The sequence below is a fragment of the Leptopilina boulardi genome, unplaced genomic scaffold (assembly GCF_019393585.1).
Source record: "Leptopilina boulardi isolate dan_hultmark-lab unplaced genomic scaffold, ZJU_Lbou_2.1 LbouV2_112, whole genome shotgun sequence".
In the NCBI taxonomy this organism is placed as follows: Eukaryota; Metazoa; Arthropoda; class Insecta; order Hymenoptera; family Figitidae; genus Leptopilina; species Leptopilina boulardi.
In genome coordinates this window covers 3,459,716-3,476,752 of record NW_026137655.1, presented here as the reverse complement: position 1 = coordinate 3,476,752, position 17,037 = coordinate 3,459,716, and the positions used below count along the sequence as shown (strand labels likewise).

The 17,037-nt window shown below is 31.9% G+C and overlaps 1 protein-coding gene across 1 annotated transcript in view; it reads left to right on the top strand.

Annotated features, from left to right (window-relative positions):
• LOC127278605 (protein artichoke-like) overlaps positions 1-16,763 on the top strand; it is a 58,343-nt gene extending 41,580 nt beyond the window's left edge. Inside the window, exons 3-6 of the mRNA XM_051300406.1 lie at positions 10,504-10,774; positions 10,884-13,967; positions 14,845-15,185; positions 15,507-16,763. Coding sequence (XP_051156363.1) covers positions 10,522-10,774; positions 10,884-13,967; positions 14,845-15,185; positions 15,507-16,049 — 4,221 coding nt within the window. The 5' untranslated portion in view covers positions 10,504-10,521 and the 3' untranslated portion in view covers positions 16,050-16,763. The remainder of the gene's footprint in view (positions 1-10,503; positions 10,775-10,883; positions 13,968-14,844; positions 15,186-15,506) is intronic.
• The last annotated feature ends 274 nt before the right edge of the window (positions 16,764-17,037 follow it).

Genomic DNA, 17,037 nt, shown 5'->3' with positions numbered 1-17,037 from the left:
TGACAAATTTAAAAACAAAACACAAAAATATAAAAAAGTTGTCAAAACTCTTTTAATGTATTATTACAAACGTAAGGGAAAAAAAATTTAATAAATATTCTGAAAAGTTATTTTGTATTAAATAATTCCGGAAAATAAGATGTAAACTTTTCACGACAAAGTTTTACTGGCGTTTTCCTCAAATATTTCTCACTGTTAATTAAACTTTCCGGATAATAACTTTCGAAAGATGCGCTGAGGAATATTTAAGGACAAAAAGGGTAAAAGACGACAATGTGGCAACTAATCGGAGTAAGTTATTGTTTCCTGCGGTTTTGCAGTATCCTCAAATTCTCTCTCCCTCTCTCTCTCTCTCTCATTTTCCATCTTACATTCTCCTTTCTTCTTCCCACCCAGCGTCTTATTCATCCCCATGACAGAAATTACACCCCAGTGGTAAGCAGCTTCGAACAAACCGGTGCGACAAGATCTTTAGACAACTTGGCAACCGATTCCACCAAGCGACCCATAACGCGTCACCTTATACCAGAATATAATCTCTGCTGTGAAGACACTACGATTACTCGAAGCAAGCACCTCACCACAAAGCAGAACATCCCAATGACGTGATAATATGCTTCTGAGACTGATAATTCTATAGGGAGTTTAATATTGTCGTGCACAATAATGCCATATATTTAATCCAAAAGACAGCCATCATATGGAAAATAGGAAGACGAAAAATTTTAAGAAACAATTTTTTATTACGTGAAAATATAATTTGAAAATAAAATTTAGAATAAAAATAGTTTACAGATATTCCAATATTTTCAACAATTTTATACTAGATGTCTGACTAAAACCAACTTTTACTACTGATTATAATATTATAAAAATTTGGCAACAAACTGTCTAACTAAAACTGACTTTTACTACTGATTCTAATATCCCTAAAATATTTTCTACCAACTGTCTGCGTAACACTGACTTTTACTACTGATTTTCACATTTTCAACAATTTTCTACCAATGGTCTGACTAAAACCAACTTTTACTACTAATTGTAATATTTGCAAAAAATTTCGACCAACTGTCTGACTAAATCCAACTTTTACTACTTATTATATTTTTAAATTTTGTCAACCAACTGTCTGACTAAAATTGACTTTTACTACTGATTCAAATAATAGTATTATATAACTTACCTCCCGAAAAGAATAATCGAAAAAGTTCAATTAAAAATTTATTCTACTTAATATATTAAAGAACCAAAATTATGCTTTAATTTTTACATTCTCAAAAATTGTTCTCTTCGTTCAAGAAATAAAATAACAAAAGTTTTGCCACAAAAAAAGGATTAATCCGAAAGTACCCTTCTGTCAATATAATTTTCGTCAATAAAATAAATAAAAAAAAAGTTTTATCCCCACAAGAAAATCGTATCTTTCGGATCAGAAAATATTTTTCCTCTCAGCACAATCAATTGAATACTTACACTCGAAAGTTTACATAGAGTTATTGCGTAATACAATCCTATCAGTGGGATCTAGCCAGATACGCGAGGCTCCGTGTTGTCTTTTGGTATTGCTTTTCTTATTACACTTTTACCATTAGCAGCTTTAGTAGAGAAATAACTTTTATATATCTCTATTAGAAGAACAAGCCGCATTAAAGGGAAAATGCTTAGTGGGAACTGTAAAGACATTATTTCGTTGGGGGACAGCAATCATCGTTTCACGTACATAAAACGAGAGACTTCGATACGAGTCTTCCAAAACTTCTTCTTCTTCTTCTTCTTTCCCCCCAACCATACTTTTTAGTATCACTTTATCGTAACTTTATACTCTGCTTTGGAACGAGGACTAAAGAGGATAAGCGCAAACTGCAGTCTAAAAGGATTTTCCAAATCATAAGTTGTCAGTATATATTGAGTGCTTTGGAATATATTCTGTATATATACATGCAGGATTTTACATCTAGTGACGTATTGTACTTATTATTCAGAAATCTGCTCACATCATACTGGTCAAAAAAGGAAAAAAAAGAGAAAAAAAAGAAAAAAAAATAGAAGAATGGAGAGGAAAACTTGTCGCTCCATTGTTAAAATATGCTCCCCTTCGTTGATTTTCTCTGCTAAACTTCAACACACACATACACATACTAGCGTTATTTTACCACTTGGAGCCATTTTGCCAACGGCAACCTGCAAGGGGTTGACGTCTGATAATCTAGCACACAGACCTCATTTAAGATAAATTCTCTCCGCCCTAGAATCAAAGAGAATACTATTAAAAAAGAAAAAATAATTCAGAATTCTTATTTTTTCCCCTATTTTAAAATTTTTATAATATTATTTTCATTTTTTTTTCTTTTAAATTTTTCTATTTTCAATTTTTTTTTCCTGGCAAATATTATATTTTCTGACCGTCACTTATTTTAATTTAACATACATTGATTTTTTTCCTCGCTCGATTCTAACAATACAAAAGATTTTCTACTCGTTTCAAGTTATTTCATTCAAGTTTCTAGAAATTAAAAATACAAAAAATACATTTTTCTCTCTATATTAATTTTAACGTGTGCGTGTTTGTAATTGAAACGTTTTCTGTTTTTAATATTTCTCTCTTTAGTGACAGCTTTGAAGTTGTTTTTTTCCCACACACACCGAGATATTTTATATATATGCGTCTCTCGTTAAATATTTTTACATTTCAATGCGCTTTCAATATAGTGACACTCGACATTTCATTTTATTAAACATTTCTTGATAAATGTTTTTGCCGTAACAATTTTAATGATTGCATATTAACAGCAGGAAAGAGAGAGAGAGAAATATAGAATTTACTCTAGATTCATTAATTTCAAAATATAATGATAATTAAAGAGTGATGGAATTAATAGCCATCGAAAAAGTTTCCCCCGATCATCATGAAAACAAATGAAAGGTCGTTAACAAATTTTAATTAGCAAAAATTGTCTTCAATTTGTTGACACATTTTTTTTTATTACACTCGTTCATAAAATTCTGCAAAAGCGATATAATTTATAAATAATTATCAATTTCGTTAAAATTAATGATGAAGCATTAAAATTGCTGTAAAAAAAGTTAATTTTTATAGGAATTTTAATTGAATTAAAAGGAGTCCAATTAAAATTGTATATGAAAATAATGATGGATCGTCAAAAAATTGGAGTAGTCAAAGTTAGATAAAAATTTGTGGTAAGGTTGAAATCAATCATTCGTTTTTAAAAGAGAAAACATGTGTTGTATATATCTATATAAATCTATTGGAATAAGTTTTGTTGCTTGCCAAAGACCTTTCGAGACTGAGACCGAAATATTCAAATCACGTTTCAATGTACGTCTGGGATCATCGGGGGGTATACCAAATTGGGACATTCGGTACTACAGCACCCGGACACAAGGGACATATTGTGTCTGGGCTCTCGTCCCCCTAATTCCAACAAGAGGCATCCCTCGATGGGATATACCCTCTCAAGCATACATATGTGTGTGTATCTTGTATATAAATTTCATTCTAAAATGTTTTTTATATGTTTATTATATTAACATAATACAACTTTATCATATGCGATTATGTCAAAAAGAAAAAAAATTACAATTCCACCCTATTGTCCAGGGATTTTGTAACACACAAAATATATTCAATTTTTTTCCAAACAAAACTATTATTTTAATTAAATTTCCAAATTAAAAATCCAAATGAATTCTTAGTATACAAAAAATCGAGTTTCTTTATTTATAAAAAGTATTGTGAAAAAGTGTAATATATAGGAGCATTACATTTGAGAATATTTCTCCCTTCGCTACTATATGCGCACCTATTCAAATGTTCACTTGTCTGTCACTAAGTGAGAATGTCTCAAGAACAAAAAAAAAGGAAAAAAAACTAGTGAATATATACGTGTATCTTCGCGCTGATTCTACAAAAGAGAAGACTTTCTTTTTAATTAAGCATCCCCCATCCGTTATTCCGTCGAGAAGCTAAAGCCTCCTGGTACGCGCTCAGGGTTTCCTTTCAAAGCCAATCGGCTGACGGAAAACAAATGTGGCGCATCAGTGAAGAGTGGATTCATCTATCACCGGAAGCACTCTCGTTCAACGTCTTGTGTCAATGTGTGAGAGAAGAGAACGCGCGCGTCTGCCTTTTGGAATGCGTTCTTTATATTGGCATTTGACACATACACATTGATAATAAAAAAAAGAAGAGTGTGTTGGTAATCCTGATTTTGGCCTATTTACATAAAACATATATGTACACTTGCAGTTGCCGACTCTCATTTTCTAGTGTTTTTTGAGAGTCGACGCTTTTTTATAGATACGAATCGACTTTTTCAAATCGAATCCTTTTTAGCAAAATAACGCATACAACACTTTCGATATATATTGTATATAGTTGGTTCTCGTTATTGACTAGCAGCGTTATTGAAATCAGGGTGAAAATTTTCCCGTTATATTCACTCTGATTTTTATGCCGATGTTTGAAATGAAAAAAATCCACAACAGAAGAGACCAAAGGGGGAAAAGAGAAATTTCGGTATTTAATTTCAGTAGTGGGGGAGTTACAGTTAGACTTTTTAGATATTCGGAATTTTGGTACTAGTAGAAAAATCTGTTTTAGTCAGACAATACAATAAAACTCCTGTTTTTGTATCGGTAGTAAAATCCACTTTTAGTAAGACAAGATTTTTTAAATTTGTAACAAGTAGTAAAAGACAGTTTTAGACAGACAGAGCTTTAAACATTCATGATTTTAATATTAGTAGTAAAATAGATTTTCTATTAAACTTTATTTTCATGTACTGTAATTTTTTTTAAAAATAAAGAATAAAGCTTCTGTGATAAATTGAGAAATGAGCGCGTATTTATCGTATACAATATCTATTTATAATTCTTTTACAATTGTTTTATATTTGCCTTTTGAATTAGATTTATTGGTGATAAAAAAAGTGTAATCTTCACACTCAGAAGTAAGCACTCTGTAAAAGCACGAGCGGTAACAGGATCAAAAGACGAATCGGATTAAAGCAATATATTTTCTTGAAGAAAAGAGAGACGATGCATGAAAAACCTATTTCGTAAAGCTATTTGAGCTAAGATCGATCTAAACGTTTTAAGTTTCACGATGAAGTAAGAGAAGTATAAGATTGCCATTCTTCCGTCCTAAAATCAACAGGAAATCGACACCGTGTACCATGCGGAAATATATTTTTTTTCTATTATAAAATATAGTTATATGTGTAAAAAATCATATATTTCTATATTCCAGTGCAAAAAAAAGTATATTTTTACTTTCAAAAATATAGCCCTGAAATTGACCCACGGTTTTAGCCACAAAAACTATAATTTTCCAAACTCGTAATACTGGTTTTATTAACACACAAATCCGCAGAGAATTTTTTAAATTTCCCATTTATTGCTACAGATAGTAAAATTTTAAACTTGCATATTGAACTAAGGCGGAATGTTTTTGTCAACGAAAAAAAAATGATAAATTGAAACATACTTTTATGATATATCAAATAAAAAAAATATATTAACAATTTTTAATCAAGTATAGATACATAAAAAAACTAAGCTCTTAGGACACAATAACGTGAAACTTTATTGAATATAATTTGTGAACTTTATTGTTTAAATCATTAAATTGAAAAAGTGTATGGAACATAACTGATAATAAAATTTCTCATATTTTTTTTACTATTCCCATCATCTAAAGTTTGAAAAAACCTAATAACAAGAGAGAGATATATATATATACTCCGATGGTCATAGTTTCATTTTCCATCCAAAGAAAATGTGTCAATTAAAACATCATACGATTTTGAAAAATGAATTTTTTTATTTATTATTTTTGCAATAATGATTAATAAATAAATTAATTTTTACAGTTAATTGAATAAATATTTGCTAAATAAATGTATTCGTCACACTTGAATTTATTTGGAATTATATTAACATTAAAGAGCGCAACACATCAGTAAATGTTGGCAGCAAACTTAGAATCGAATCGTTGATGCATGAGAGGAAACTTCGCATGGTTATAAAGCAAGGATGCTGTGGAATTAAGAGGAATCACATTGTCGATTAATTGTCGCAGTGCGAGCTTCCCGAACGAGTAAGTAGTCGGACGTGACGAAAGTTCTTGCAGTCGACAAGATAGATGCACTCCAGAGACGCGCTCGCGCGCGCACTTCTACAGCCTTTGTGGATACCTCGAGTCGCGCTAACAGGATGAGTATCTGTTGTGAACGCTAAAATCGTACCACGTACCAACGAAGTGTTTCTCACTTTACTGTTTCAGCGAGAGTCACGTTAAAGCCGTTTCCAGTTACGATCCTTGGTTCGTCATAAATAAAGAAACCTTCACAATGTTTAAAGCAGTGGATGAAATAAAACTAACGAGTGTATTTATTAAGAGCGCGAAAAAACCCTCTTTAATTGCTGTAAAACAATTTTTAGGACTATTTTATCTTTTGTTTTAATTTTTTTTTTGGTAATTTAGAAATTTTTTGATTAATTGTAATTGATTAGATCTTCCATTATCTGAATTTAGTAGTAAAAGTGGCAGTCAGACGAAACTTGAGAATTTTTGAAATGTCAGAGGTAATAGTAGTACAGAGATAAAACATTTCTATGTAACTTTGGTGTCAGTAGTAAAGATAAGTTTTAGTCGGACAGAACGTTTAAAATTTTTATTTTCAGTATCAGTAGTTAAGGGAAACTTATTTTTAATTTTTGTAAATTCGGTATCAGTACTAGTTAAAGTAATTTTATTTCATTTAATTGGTTTAAGTAGTGAATGTCTGCTACAGTCAGACGATAAATTAAAAATTTCTAAAGCAGTAGTAAATGTCAGTTACATTCAGACAAAAAGGTTGTCTAATTCTCAAAATTATTACAATAAGTAGAACAAGGCAGTTTCAGTCAGACAATGCATTTTTTAGTAGCATTGAATTTTTTAGTAGTAAAAACAGTTTTAGCCAGACAAATAGTTGAAAATTCCTGTAATTTTATTTTAATTCTTCTTATTTTGATACCAGTAGTAAAAGTCCATTACAGTCAGACAGAACCACAAAAGAATTTTCCACTATAGTTGATAAAATTTTTTAATTGAATAATTTGTGTTATTTTCCCCTTGCAAATTTGAAAAAAATATAATTGTTGCGAATTAAACAAATCGGATTAGCAAAAGTATCATTTTATGTTTTCAAAATCGTATTTTCAAGTTTAAATTTGTTTCGTTTAATTGGAAAATTTTTGGAACTAAATTGTTTTATGGAAACATGCAACATGGATTTATAGTGTGATATTATTTTTCAATTAGTTGGAGGCTTACCGCGCGTAATCGCCAGTGTTCATTGTCTGCGCAACTAGAAACCAAAGAGCATTTTATCTAATGTTCCACACGTCCGTCGCAGCTTGATCGATAGAACTATGAACAAGCCGGAAGTAGAGGACCAACGGTTATTAATGGTAGACACTGACACGACCCCTAGAACGCATTTATGGGGATCGTGCCAGGAATTCGGTGAATTTTCCCTCTTCGGACAATGCCTTTCTTTTTATTTCGACAACAAAAAGTAAAAGGAAAAAGAGAGAAAGAGTTGAGAGCTGAAAAGGTCGACGAAACGTTTAGGGTTCAACTACTCCAAAATTTAAATAATTATTTTCAATTGTTTCCCTTCAAGTCCCTTCTCGCGTTTAATGCTCACATATATACACACACAAAGTGTAACAGAATGTTAAAAATGTACAGAAAAATTTCCCTCTGGCCACAAAATTCTCAAAGTGGAAAAAGAGTAAATTTAAAATGGCAACTTTAATTTATTTAAATAACCTTTAATTAACTTGTATTTTTTAATTAATTTTAAACTTGTATCTTTAATTATAATTTAATCTTGTAACTTTAATTAAAAGAAATTATTACCATAGAAAAGTTTAATTAGTAAATTTAAAATAAATAATAAATACCAATAAAAATGAACTTTATTATTCATAATTATATAACAGTTGTTTTTTCAAACCTTTTTTTTATATATATTTATTCATCATCTTGCTGATGAGTTTCTTTAATTTATGCTTCTGAAAATTAAAAGCATTATACACTAATTGCATAAGAAGTTTCTCGAACGAAAACTTTCTTACATTAAATGCATCAAAGCTTGCGAGAGCAATTTCGTTATTATTTTCTCTTAGCAGAGTAGTAATAAGAAAACTTAATTTAAAAAATAGACAAAACATAAAATTACATTTTTCTTGTCATAAATCTCTTTCTAAATTGAACATTTCCTGCAACACAAATAAGAAAACGATAGGCAAAGGTTTCATTTCCTGCAAAACGGCGCTCGTCGTTTATTTGCTTTCCAAGTGTCAACAAATTTCTCTTCTCGCAATAAAAGGAGGGAAAAAAAAAAAATTTTCACTTTCCACCCTTTCTCGTCTTTTAATCTTAATCATCTGACTCTGAGACTCGCGCAAATATTTCATTGAATAAGTTGAAAATATGTTCTTTGAAAAAACAACGAAAAACTAAAATAAAGAACAGTTTGTAAAATGAAAGAAAATATTTTTAAAAATCCAACAAAGATTGTAAAAGAATTAAACGCGCAATTCTGAATAGAATGAATAGCAGCAAAAATATCCGAGGAAGTGGTCCCCAATGAGAAACAACGAGTTTTTTTGTGTGTAGTTATAGTATAGTCGCTATACGCTATCTGCTATACTGTGAGGTAGAAGTGGCAAAAGTAGGTGCACGACAATTCTGTACTGAACTATAGAAGAAAGTAGTGCGAGACTTGACTCTCCTATGAACAAATCTACAACGAGGTTCTTTTTACGTTTTACTTCTCTCTCTCTCTCAACCCTTCGGGAAAAGTTCATTTTTTCAACTGACATATCATATTTTACGAGAAAAATATATATTATAAAAATAAATAAAAATCTTACCCTTTGGATCAATATACTTTTTTGCTTTGCATATTTGAAAATACGACAGATTTAGTCAGACAAAATGTTCTAATTTTTTACAATTTTAGTATCAGTACTAAAGATTGATATCAGTAGTAAAATAATTTCAGTCAGACAAATGAGTTCTAAAAAAAATCTTTATTTTATTATTTCAATAAAATTCTTAAAACAGATTGTATTGCATCATTAAGAAAAATGTTTGCCAATGAAAAAATACAGATTTGTTTTTAAAAGAATAAATGTGTTTTTTCGTATTAAATCTTTATGAATCAGTTAAGACACATCTGCATTTCAGACTCAAACATAAAGTTTGTATAAAATTTCATTTAAAGACTAGGAAGTAGATATACTTTCCGCCCTTTTCAGAAAGCATTTCTTTCTCAACTACTTGTTTTTTCTTATTTAACATACATACACGCCACAATATGAAACACGTTGCCTTGGTTACATATAATAAGATTCTCTAGAAGCAAAAATCTCAGAATTATAAGAAAGACATGACATCCAATTCAACGTTGTACGTACACAATTAATAAAATATATATATCAAGAAATATTCAAAAATTCCTTTTGAAAATTTCTAATTTCTATATAAACAATAGTAAAATTATCAATTTTATAAAAATTTCTAATTATTATAAATTTCATAATTTTCTTGTTTTTCTTACAATTTAGAATTTAAAAAAACAAGAATTTCTTTGAAACCTGTTGAGGCAACTGAACTTAATAGAAATTCATTGAAGCATAGCTTTATGGAAAAAAATAAGCTAAAACTATTTTAATATAATTTTTCAATATAGCTTTGAGTCAAACAAATTCAAAAGAATTATATACGAAAAATGTTTTCCTTTTTTATTTATGGTAGAAAGTAAACTTATTTATTAGAATTAAAATCTTTTACGTAAATAGATAAAAATGTCGTAGTCGTCGAGTAAAGAAATTATTTATACTTGACCAACGGACAAAGAGAAAAACTATGTAAAAGTATACTGTGGGTATAGTGAATGTGGAATTGATAAAAAGCAGGTCACTATGATAAAAGTTTGCTTTATTTTCTAGACGGGAAAATTTAAACTCATGTAGCTTACGTCCATCACGTATTTAGTGGACGATTTGCAATCGATCAATAATAAAACAAAAGCCCGTGAGTAGAAAGAAACAAAAGAAAATATTTAAAACTCCCTTTTAAAGATAAAATGCAATGCGAATAAAATTGTTCCATTCTCGGACACAAAAAAAAACAAAAAGAATATTCTTAAGAATAAAATATTTAGAGCAAACAAAACATAAATTACCGGGTTTTTTTTCTTTTATTATATGCTTTCAGTGCTTTTATCTTTATGAGCGTTATGTGTTATATTTTAATTTTTTCGTTCACTAATAACAGGAGTAATTTTATTTTAATTTTAAAGAAACATATTTTCCCCTGGTTTTATATTAAAAACATATTTATAAATAGAAACTGAAAAATACCACGCACAGTAAATAAAATTTTCCAAATTTTTAGAAATGTTATTTTTTGTTATGTTTCAGAGAAAATGTGATGTTACGATGATGCGAAATTTTCGACAGCTGAGAGGACAATTGTGCTCTTCAATCAGATGGAGCATTGGATCACTGATTCTCATCATATGTGTTCCTTCCTTTATTACAATAGTTCACAGTCAATCATCAGAATGTCCTCCTTCCGAAACAATTCCAGGTTGTCCCTGTTACAATTTTGAAAATGGACTCTTCCTCGAGTGTGCAGGTGCCACCGAGGAAACAATTCGATCCACATTACAAAAAATCGTGACCAATGCAGGTATTTCTAAAAAAAATTAATCAATTTACAAATTTTATTTACCTGTATTACAATTTAATAAGCACCCATTAAAATATTAAGGTAGAAAAAAATGATCTTTTCTTTTCAGGAGAAGAAGTGATACTTCAATCATTAAGGGTCTATGAGTTGGACAAAGCCATTGAGGAATTAAAAGAGGGTTCGTTTCCATCGGGCTCACAAATCAGGCACCTGGAGATATCTCATTCTTCTCTACGTGACGTGGGTGAAACCGCATTTCTAAACTTGAAAGATAGCCTCGAATCTTTGGGATTAGTCGCTGGCCGCCTCCCGCACGTGCCACAGAAAGCTTTAGCTAATCTTCACAAACTCGTTGCACTGGACCTCGAGGCAAATCTCATTCAGGATCTATCCTCTTACTGCTTTTATGGATTGAAACTGATAAAATTGACTCTCAAAGGCAATCAGATATCGAAAATCTCCGAATACGCTTTCGCCGGCCTCGAGGATAGTCTCAGTGAGCTTGATATGGCCGAAAACAAATTGAAACTCTTTCCAATCGCACCATTTCGAAAGTTACAAAATTTAGATTCACTCAGGCTTGCCTGGAACGAAATCTCCGAATTTCCCAATGACGGACACTCCATTCTTGGATCATTATTGATTCTCGATTTAAGTAGTAATGATTTTGAAAAATTAACCGAAGACTGCTTTCGACCGTGTCCCCTTTTGCAAACACTATCACTGTATTATAATTCCATTGAAACAGTTCACAAAGATGCATTCATCTCGCTCAAAGATCTCGAATCAATTGATTTGAGTCACAATAAAATTGTCTTTTTGGATGTTGCGTCATTCAGAAATAATGCACGTCTCCGTACAATTGAATTGAGTCACAATCACATCCATTACATTGGCGGTGTTTTTGCCAAACTACCCGAACTACATGAACTTTATTTGGCTGAAAATAATATACTCGAAATACCAGGCGAAGCATTTGCAGGAAGTGTTGCCCTTGAGGTTGTCTATTTGCAACAAAATGCAATTCGTCGAATTGACAGTAGAGGACTATCGGGCCTCACCGAATTGACACAATTACATTTGAGTAACAACTACATTGAGAAGGTGCCAAAGGAATTTTTCACACAATGCGGGAATCTCTCATCACTTTTTCTCGATGGAAATAAAATCCGCGAACTTCAAGCCGGTACATTCACAAAATTACATCAACTACGGGAACTACGTATTCAGGACAATCAAATAACAGAGGTAAAAAGAGGCGTCTTCTCCTCACTGCCAGCATTACTCGAGTTGCATTTACAAAAGAATGCCATTCGTCGAATAGAAACAGGTGCATTTAATTCACTCAAGAATCTTCAGCATGTGAATCTTCAAGGTAATCAACTCTCAATTTTAGGTGATGTTTTTCAATTCACCTCATCGCATTCCACAAGTTCTCTTCTTTCAATTCAACTCGATAGCAATGGCCTCGAAACACTACACAATGATTCACTGAAGGGTCAAGCATCCGTACAAATTATGTGGTTGGGTCACAATAAATTAACCCATTTGCAAGCACCAGTTTTTCGTGATCTAGTTCTTGTGGAACGTTTATACTTGACCAATAATTCAATATCAATTATTGAAGACGCTGCCTTTCAACCCATGCGCGCCCTCAAGGTACTCGAACTAAGTATGAATAAATTATCACGAATCACGGCGAAAATGTTTTCCGAACTACACGAACTCGAGGAATTGTATCTCCAGGATAATGGCCTTAAAAAACTCGATCCCTACGCACTCACTGCTCTCAAGAAGTTGAAAATTTTAGACCTCGCCAATAATCATATAACCGTTTTGGAAGACGAAATATTTCAATCAAATTTACCAATAAAAATGTTAAATCTCCGTAATTCGTCGATAATGACAATTGAGAGTCGTGCATTTCGCGATTTGTCGAATCTGAATGAACTACGACTAGAGGATAATCTTCTTACAGCATCCGCATTACGACGACTACAAATACCAAAACTTCAAATTCTCGCAGCATCAGGGAATAATTTTAGTCAAATTATGGATAATAGTCTCAATGGTCTCTCATCGCTTCAGGATTTATTCTTCGATAATGCCCAAATATCACAAATGCCCGAGACAATATTCATTTTAAATCGAAATCTCGCACGATTACACTTGACGAAAAATTTACTACGTGCATTACCACCGGAAATATTTCAAGGCCTACAATCGTTACGTGAAATTCGTCTCGATCGAAATCGTTTCACCTCAATACCATATTCAGCCCTTTCGGGTGCAATTAATCTCGAAATTCTCACACTATCACACAATCAAATAGCAACCGTTGACGTTGCAAGTTTCACTCGTTTACAATATTTACGTGAACTTGATTTAAGTTTCAATAAAATTGAAACAATGTCAGGTTTTGCAATGGTCAATCTTTCACGTCTATTATCCGTCGATCTAAGCAATAATAATATGAACGCCCTGCCGGCAAATTTTTTCTCACAATCAAATTTATTACGCCGCGTTGATTTATCGGAAAATAAATTTCGTCAAATACCAGCTGTCGCATTGTCAGGACAAAATTTACCAAGTCTCACTTGGTTAAATTTAACTCGAAATCCACTTAATCGAATTCACGATTTACCATTAGAGGCATCTTATCCATTGTTACAAGAGATTCACATATCGTGCACTAATTTAAGTATCGTCACATCACAAGATTTTGAATCATTTCCCGCATTGATTCATCTTTATTTACGACAAAATAGCATACTGCGTGTGTCGCCAGGTGCATTCAAGAGTCTTCCAAATTTATTGACGTTACATTTGGGAATGAATAGTTTGGAGAATTTGCCCAAAGAACGTTTACAGGGTATGGAACATTTACGTATTCTCAATTTGACGCACAATCGACTAAAGGAAGTGGAAGAATTTCCATCTGATTTGAAATCCCTTCAAATTCTCGACCTCTCGTATAATCAAATTAGCAATGTTGAAAAAATCACGTTCAAGAATTTAATCAGCCTTGTGGAGTTGCACCTCTATGGGAATTGGATCAGTGCGATATCCAGTGAGGCGTTCAGGCCTTTGAAGAAACTTCGTCTACTCGATCTCAGTAGGAATTATCTTGAAAATCTACCACTGAACGCCTTTCGACCCTTAGAAACACAGATTCGCAGTCTAAGGGCTGAAGGTAATGTTTTCTTCATAAAACTTTTCTCTTCTTTATTTCTTTTCTTTTTACTGCTTTATTTTTCTCAAGTTACTCTTTTCTCTTTTTTCAAAATCATGATAGAGATAAAAAAAAAGATGTAAATTTTGTTAAAGATAATTTCTACCTCTGAATTTGTAATTTAAGTTTATTTTCGGCACTTTTCTGCATTATTTAATCATTTTCTCTTTAGATAATTTTTTCTACAAAGTTATTTTAAAACATAAAAATAATTTTCAACAAATTTGACAATTTAAAGAATTTTTTTTATTCCGTCATTTAGAATTGGGTAAATTGAAGATTGGTGAAAAAAAAATGGAGAATAATTTGCCTCACCCCTCAAAAAAAAAGACCATTCTTTTTTCGCTCTGTATTTTTAATCTGCATTATTAATTAAGTTTATTTATTCGCGGAAACATAATTAAAACTAACAAGGACGAAAAAAGTTGATGGTAAATTGAAAAGAATCTCTCTTTATAAAAGTAATCTAGGATAACGAGTTCAAATAGTTATTTTTGTCCGCAAAAGGGCAATAATTACGAAACAACTAAATTGCAGTACAATTTGAAGAAAATTAATTTTCAACTTTCCAAGCAAAAAAAATCTAATCGTTTTCACTTCTTTAGTGCCGTTTTCTTTCAAGTAAAATAAAACTTTTATAATAACTTTTAACTCATTTTTTTAAAATTCCATTTAAATTCGATTTAAAAACTTTTTTTTCAAAATATTAAAAAAAATTGAATGATGAATTTAATTTTTACAAACAAAATATGTGGAATAAAAACAATTTTTCTTGAGTTTCTTCTCTCATCGATAACTTTGATATATATAAAGGCAATTTGTCTTCTTTTTCGATTAGAAAATCCTCTCAACTGCGGCTGTGAATCCCAAGAGCTTTGGGAATGGTTGCGCGATCATCAAAAAATGGTTGGAGGTGTGGGTCGCAGCCATAGTGGAAGAAATGGTGTGGGAGTGACTAATATGGAAGGAGGACATTTAAGATGCGAACAACCGCCGGAACTTCGTGGACTTGTGTTTCTTGACCTTGATCCAAATGCATTTTGCTCCTCGCCACTTGTTCTCAAACTTGCCATTCAAGATATTCAACCATTTTCAGTTCTTGTCTCTTGGCAAAGTCGAAATCATTCTGGACTTCATGGATATCAAGTAGCATATCATGCACTTGATAATGTTGACGAGGTAAATATATCTTTATATAATTTCTATTATTAATTTTTATTGAATTCTCTTATGGTCCATTTTTTGTTTTCTTGTCAAAACCAAATCCTTTTTTCAGTATAGTAATTCCTGTAATAGTATCTTAACAACATTAACTTTTCTTAGAGATTCCATTGAAGAATCTTGAATTTCAGTTTGAAATTGAGATAACCCCCAGGGGGGTTGCTAAAGTTTATCTCCCATAGAAATTTGTTGATAATCGCCATACATCAAACTGGAAATTCATCCGCATAAAACTTGGTTTGTTAAACTAATACGAGTTCTCTTCTATATGGTTAACAGGTGCGAGGGAAGTTACTGGACCCGAAGGCACGTTCAGTGAGGCTGACGAAGCTGGCTTCGGACACGCGTTATCTGATCTGTGTTCTCGGTCTTGGCAGTTGGGGAACACCAATCCCTGAGGACATTAATTCCTGGCAATGGAACGCCTCTCAAGACGACGTGATCGAGAGTCCAGCAATGCCAGTGATGGTCACCTCACCCATGAGTCGTTGTACCGAAGTAAGGACCCTTGAGTCTCCTAATTCAATAGTGGGTGAGGGCTCCCTCGGCGATAGGGGCGGTTTAGCAAACATCCTCACCCGAAGGCTGGGCTTAATTGTTGGAAGTTGTATGGGTTTTGTTGTCTTTGTATTGCTGATAACGATCCTTGGCTATTTGAAAATGAAAAAGCAACGAGCCACCGCAAAACGAGAACAGCCGATACAACAAAATCCACCCGAATACATGACCTATAGACATTTTTCATTACAAGGCGGTGATCGAGTTGACAATGCATGTCCGAGTTTTATCAGCAATATTGGCGCGACACCATTAAATTCGTAGCATAAGGCCCTCGAGACTTGTCCTCAATTAAAGGACGAGCAAATAATAGAAATGAAACACATTGGGATGTTCTCGTAATGTCTCTCGCAAAAAACAAAATATATAGTAGCAATAAACAAGACTGACACAAGGCCAAAAATCATTCAATGATTATGATTGGCTTTTGGCATCTTTCAATTAATCTGATTATATATATATAGCGCAATATATGCCTCACAGGACGAAATGAGGATATGGTCCAGTGCCAAGTGATAAGCTCCCTATATATATTACAAACTCAAAGTAGGCGTCTAGCTCAGAGGGATTGAAATATGATGTATATTGGAATTGACACTGTAAATTGTAAATTGGACAACATCAAAAGGTATAATATATATGTATAATTTTGAATATGAAAAGGTCATAATGTTGGAAAATCATAATGAACAAAAAAATTTATTAAATCAAACAACGATGAGATAATCTCTTGTTATCTCTCCGCAAAGACTGATTTTTTAACGACCTTTTTGAGTTTTATTTTTTTTTCTAATAATCAAAATCACTGGTGTAATTTTAGATCGTAATTGATGTGTTTATAATAATTATACCAGAAATTTTAACAAACAAAAGATCTTTCACATTGAATTTAAAATCAATAGTGATTATGACTTTTAGATATCGATAGCTTAGCGATCGGCATTATGGTTATTAAAAAAAAAAAAAAATTGTGCGTACGGAAAAAAATATGAAATGATAAAAATGGGCGTTTGTGATTCTTATATTGATATACAATGCAATTGTATAAGAAACACTTGCCCAAGAAAACTCGTTGACTCTGAAAAGTAATCGACTTGAGTATCAAAAGTTATGTGTGATTCCTGCCAAGATTTTAAAAAATATACTTTGAATTGCTGACTGTTATGATGTTAATTATGAAAGCAACAAGTATTGCAATTCAAAGGCACAAAAATTGTATATAGATAGATGAAATATATATACCTATAGCATT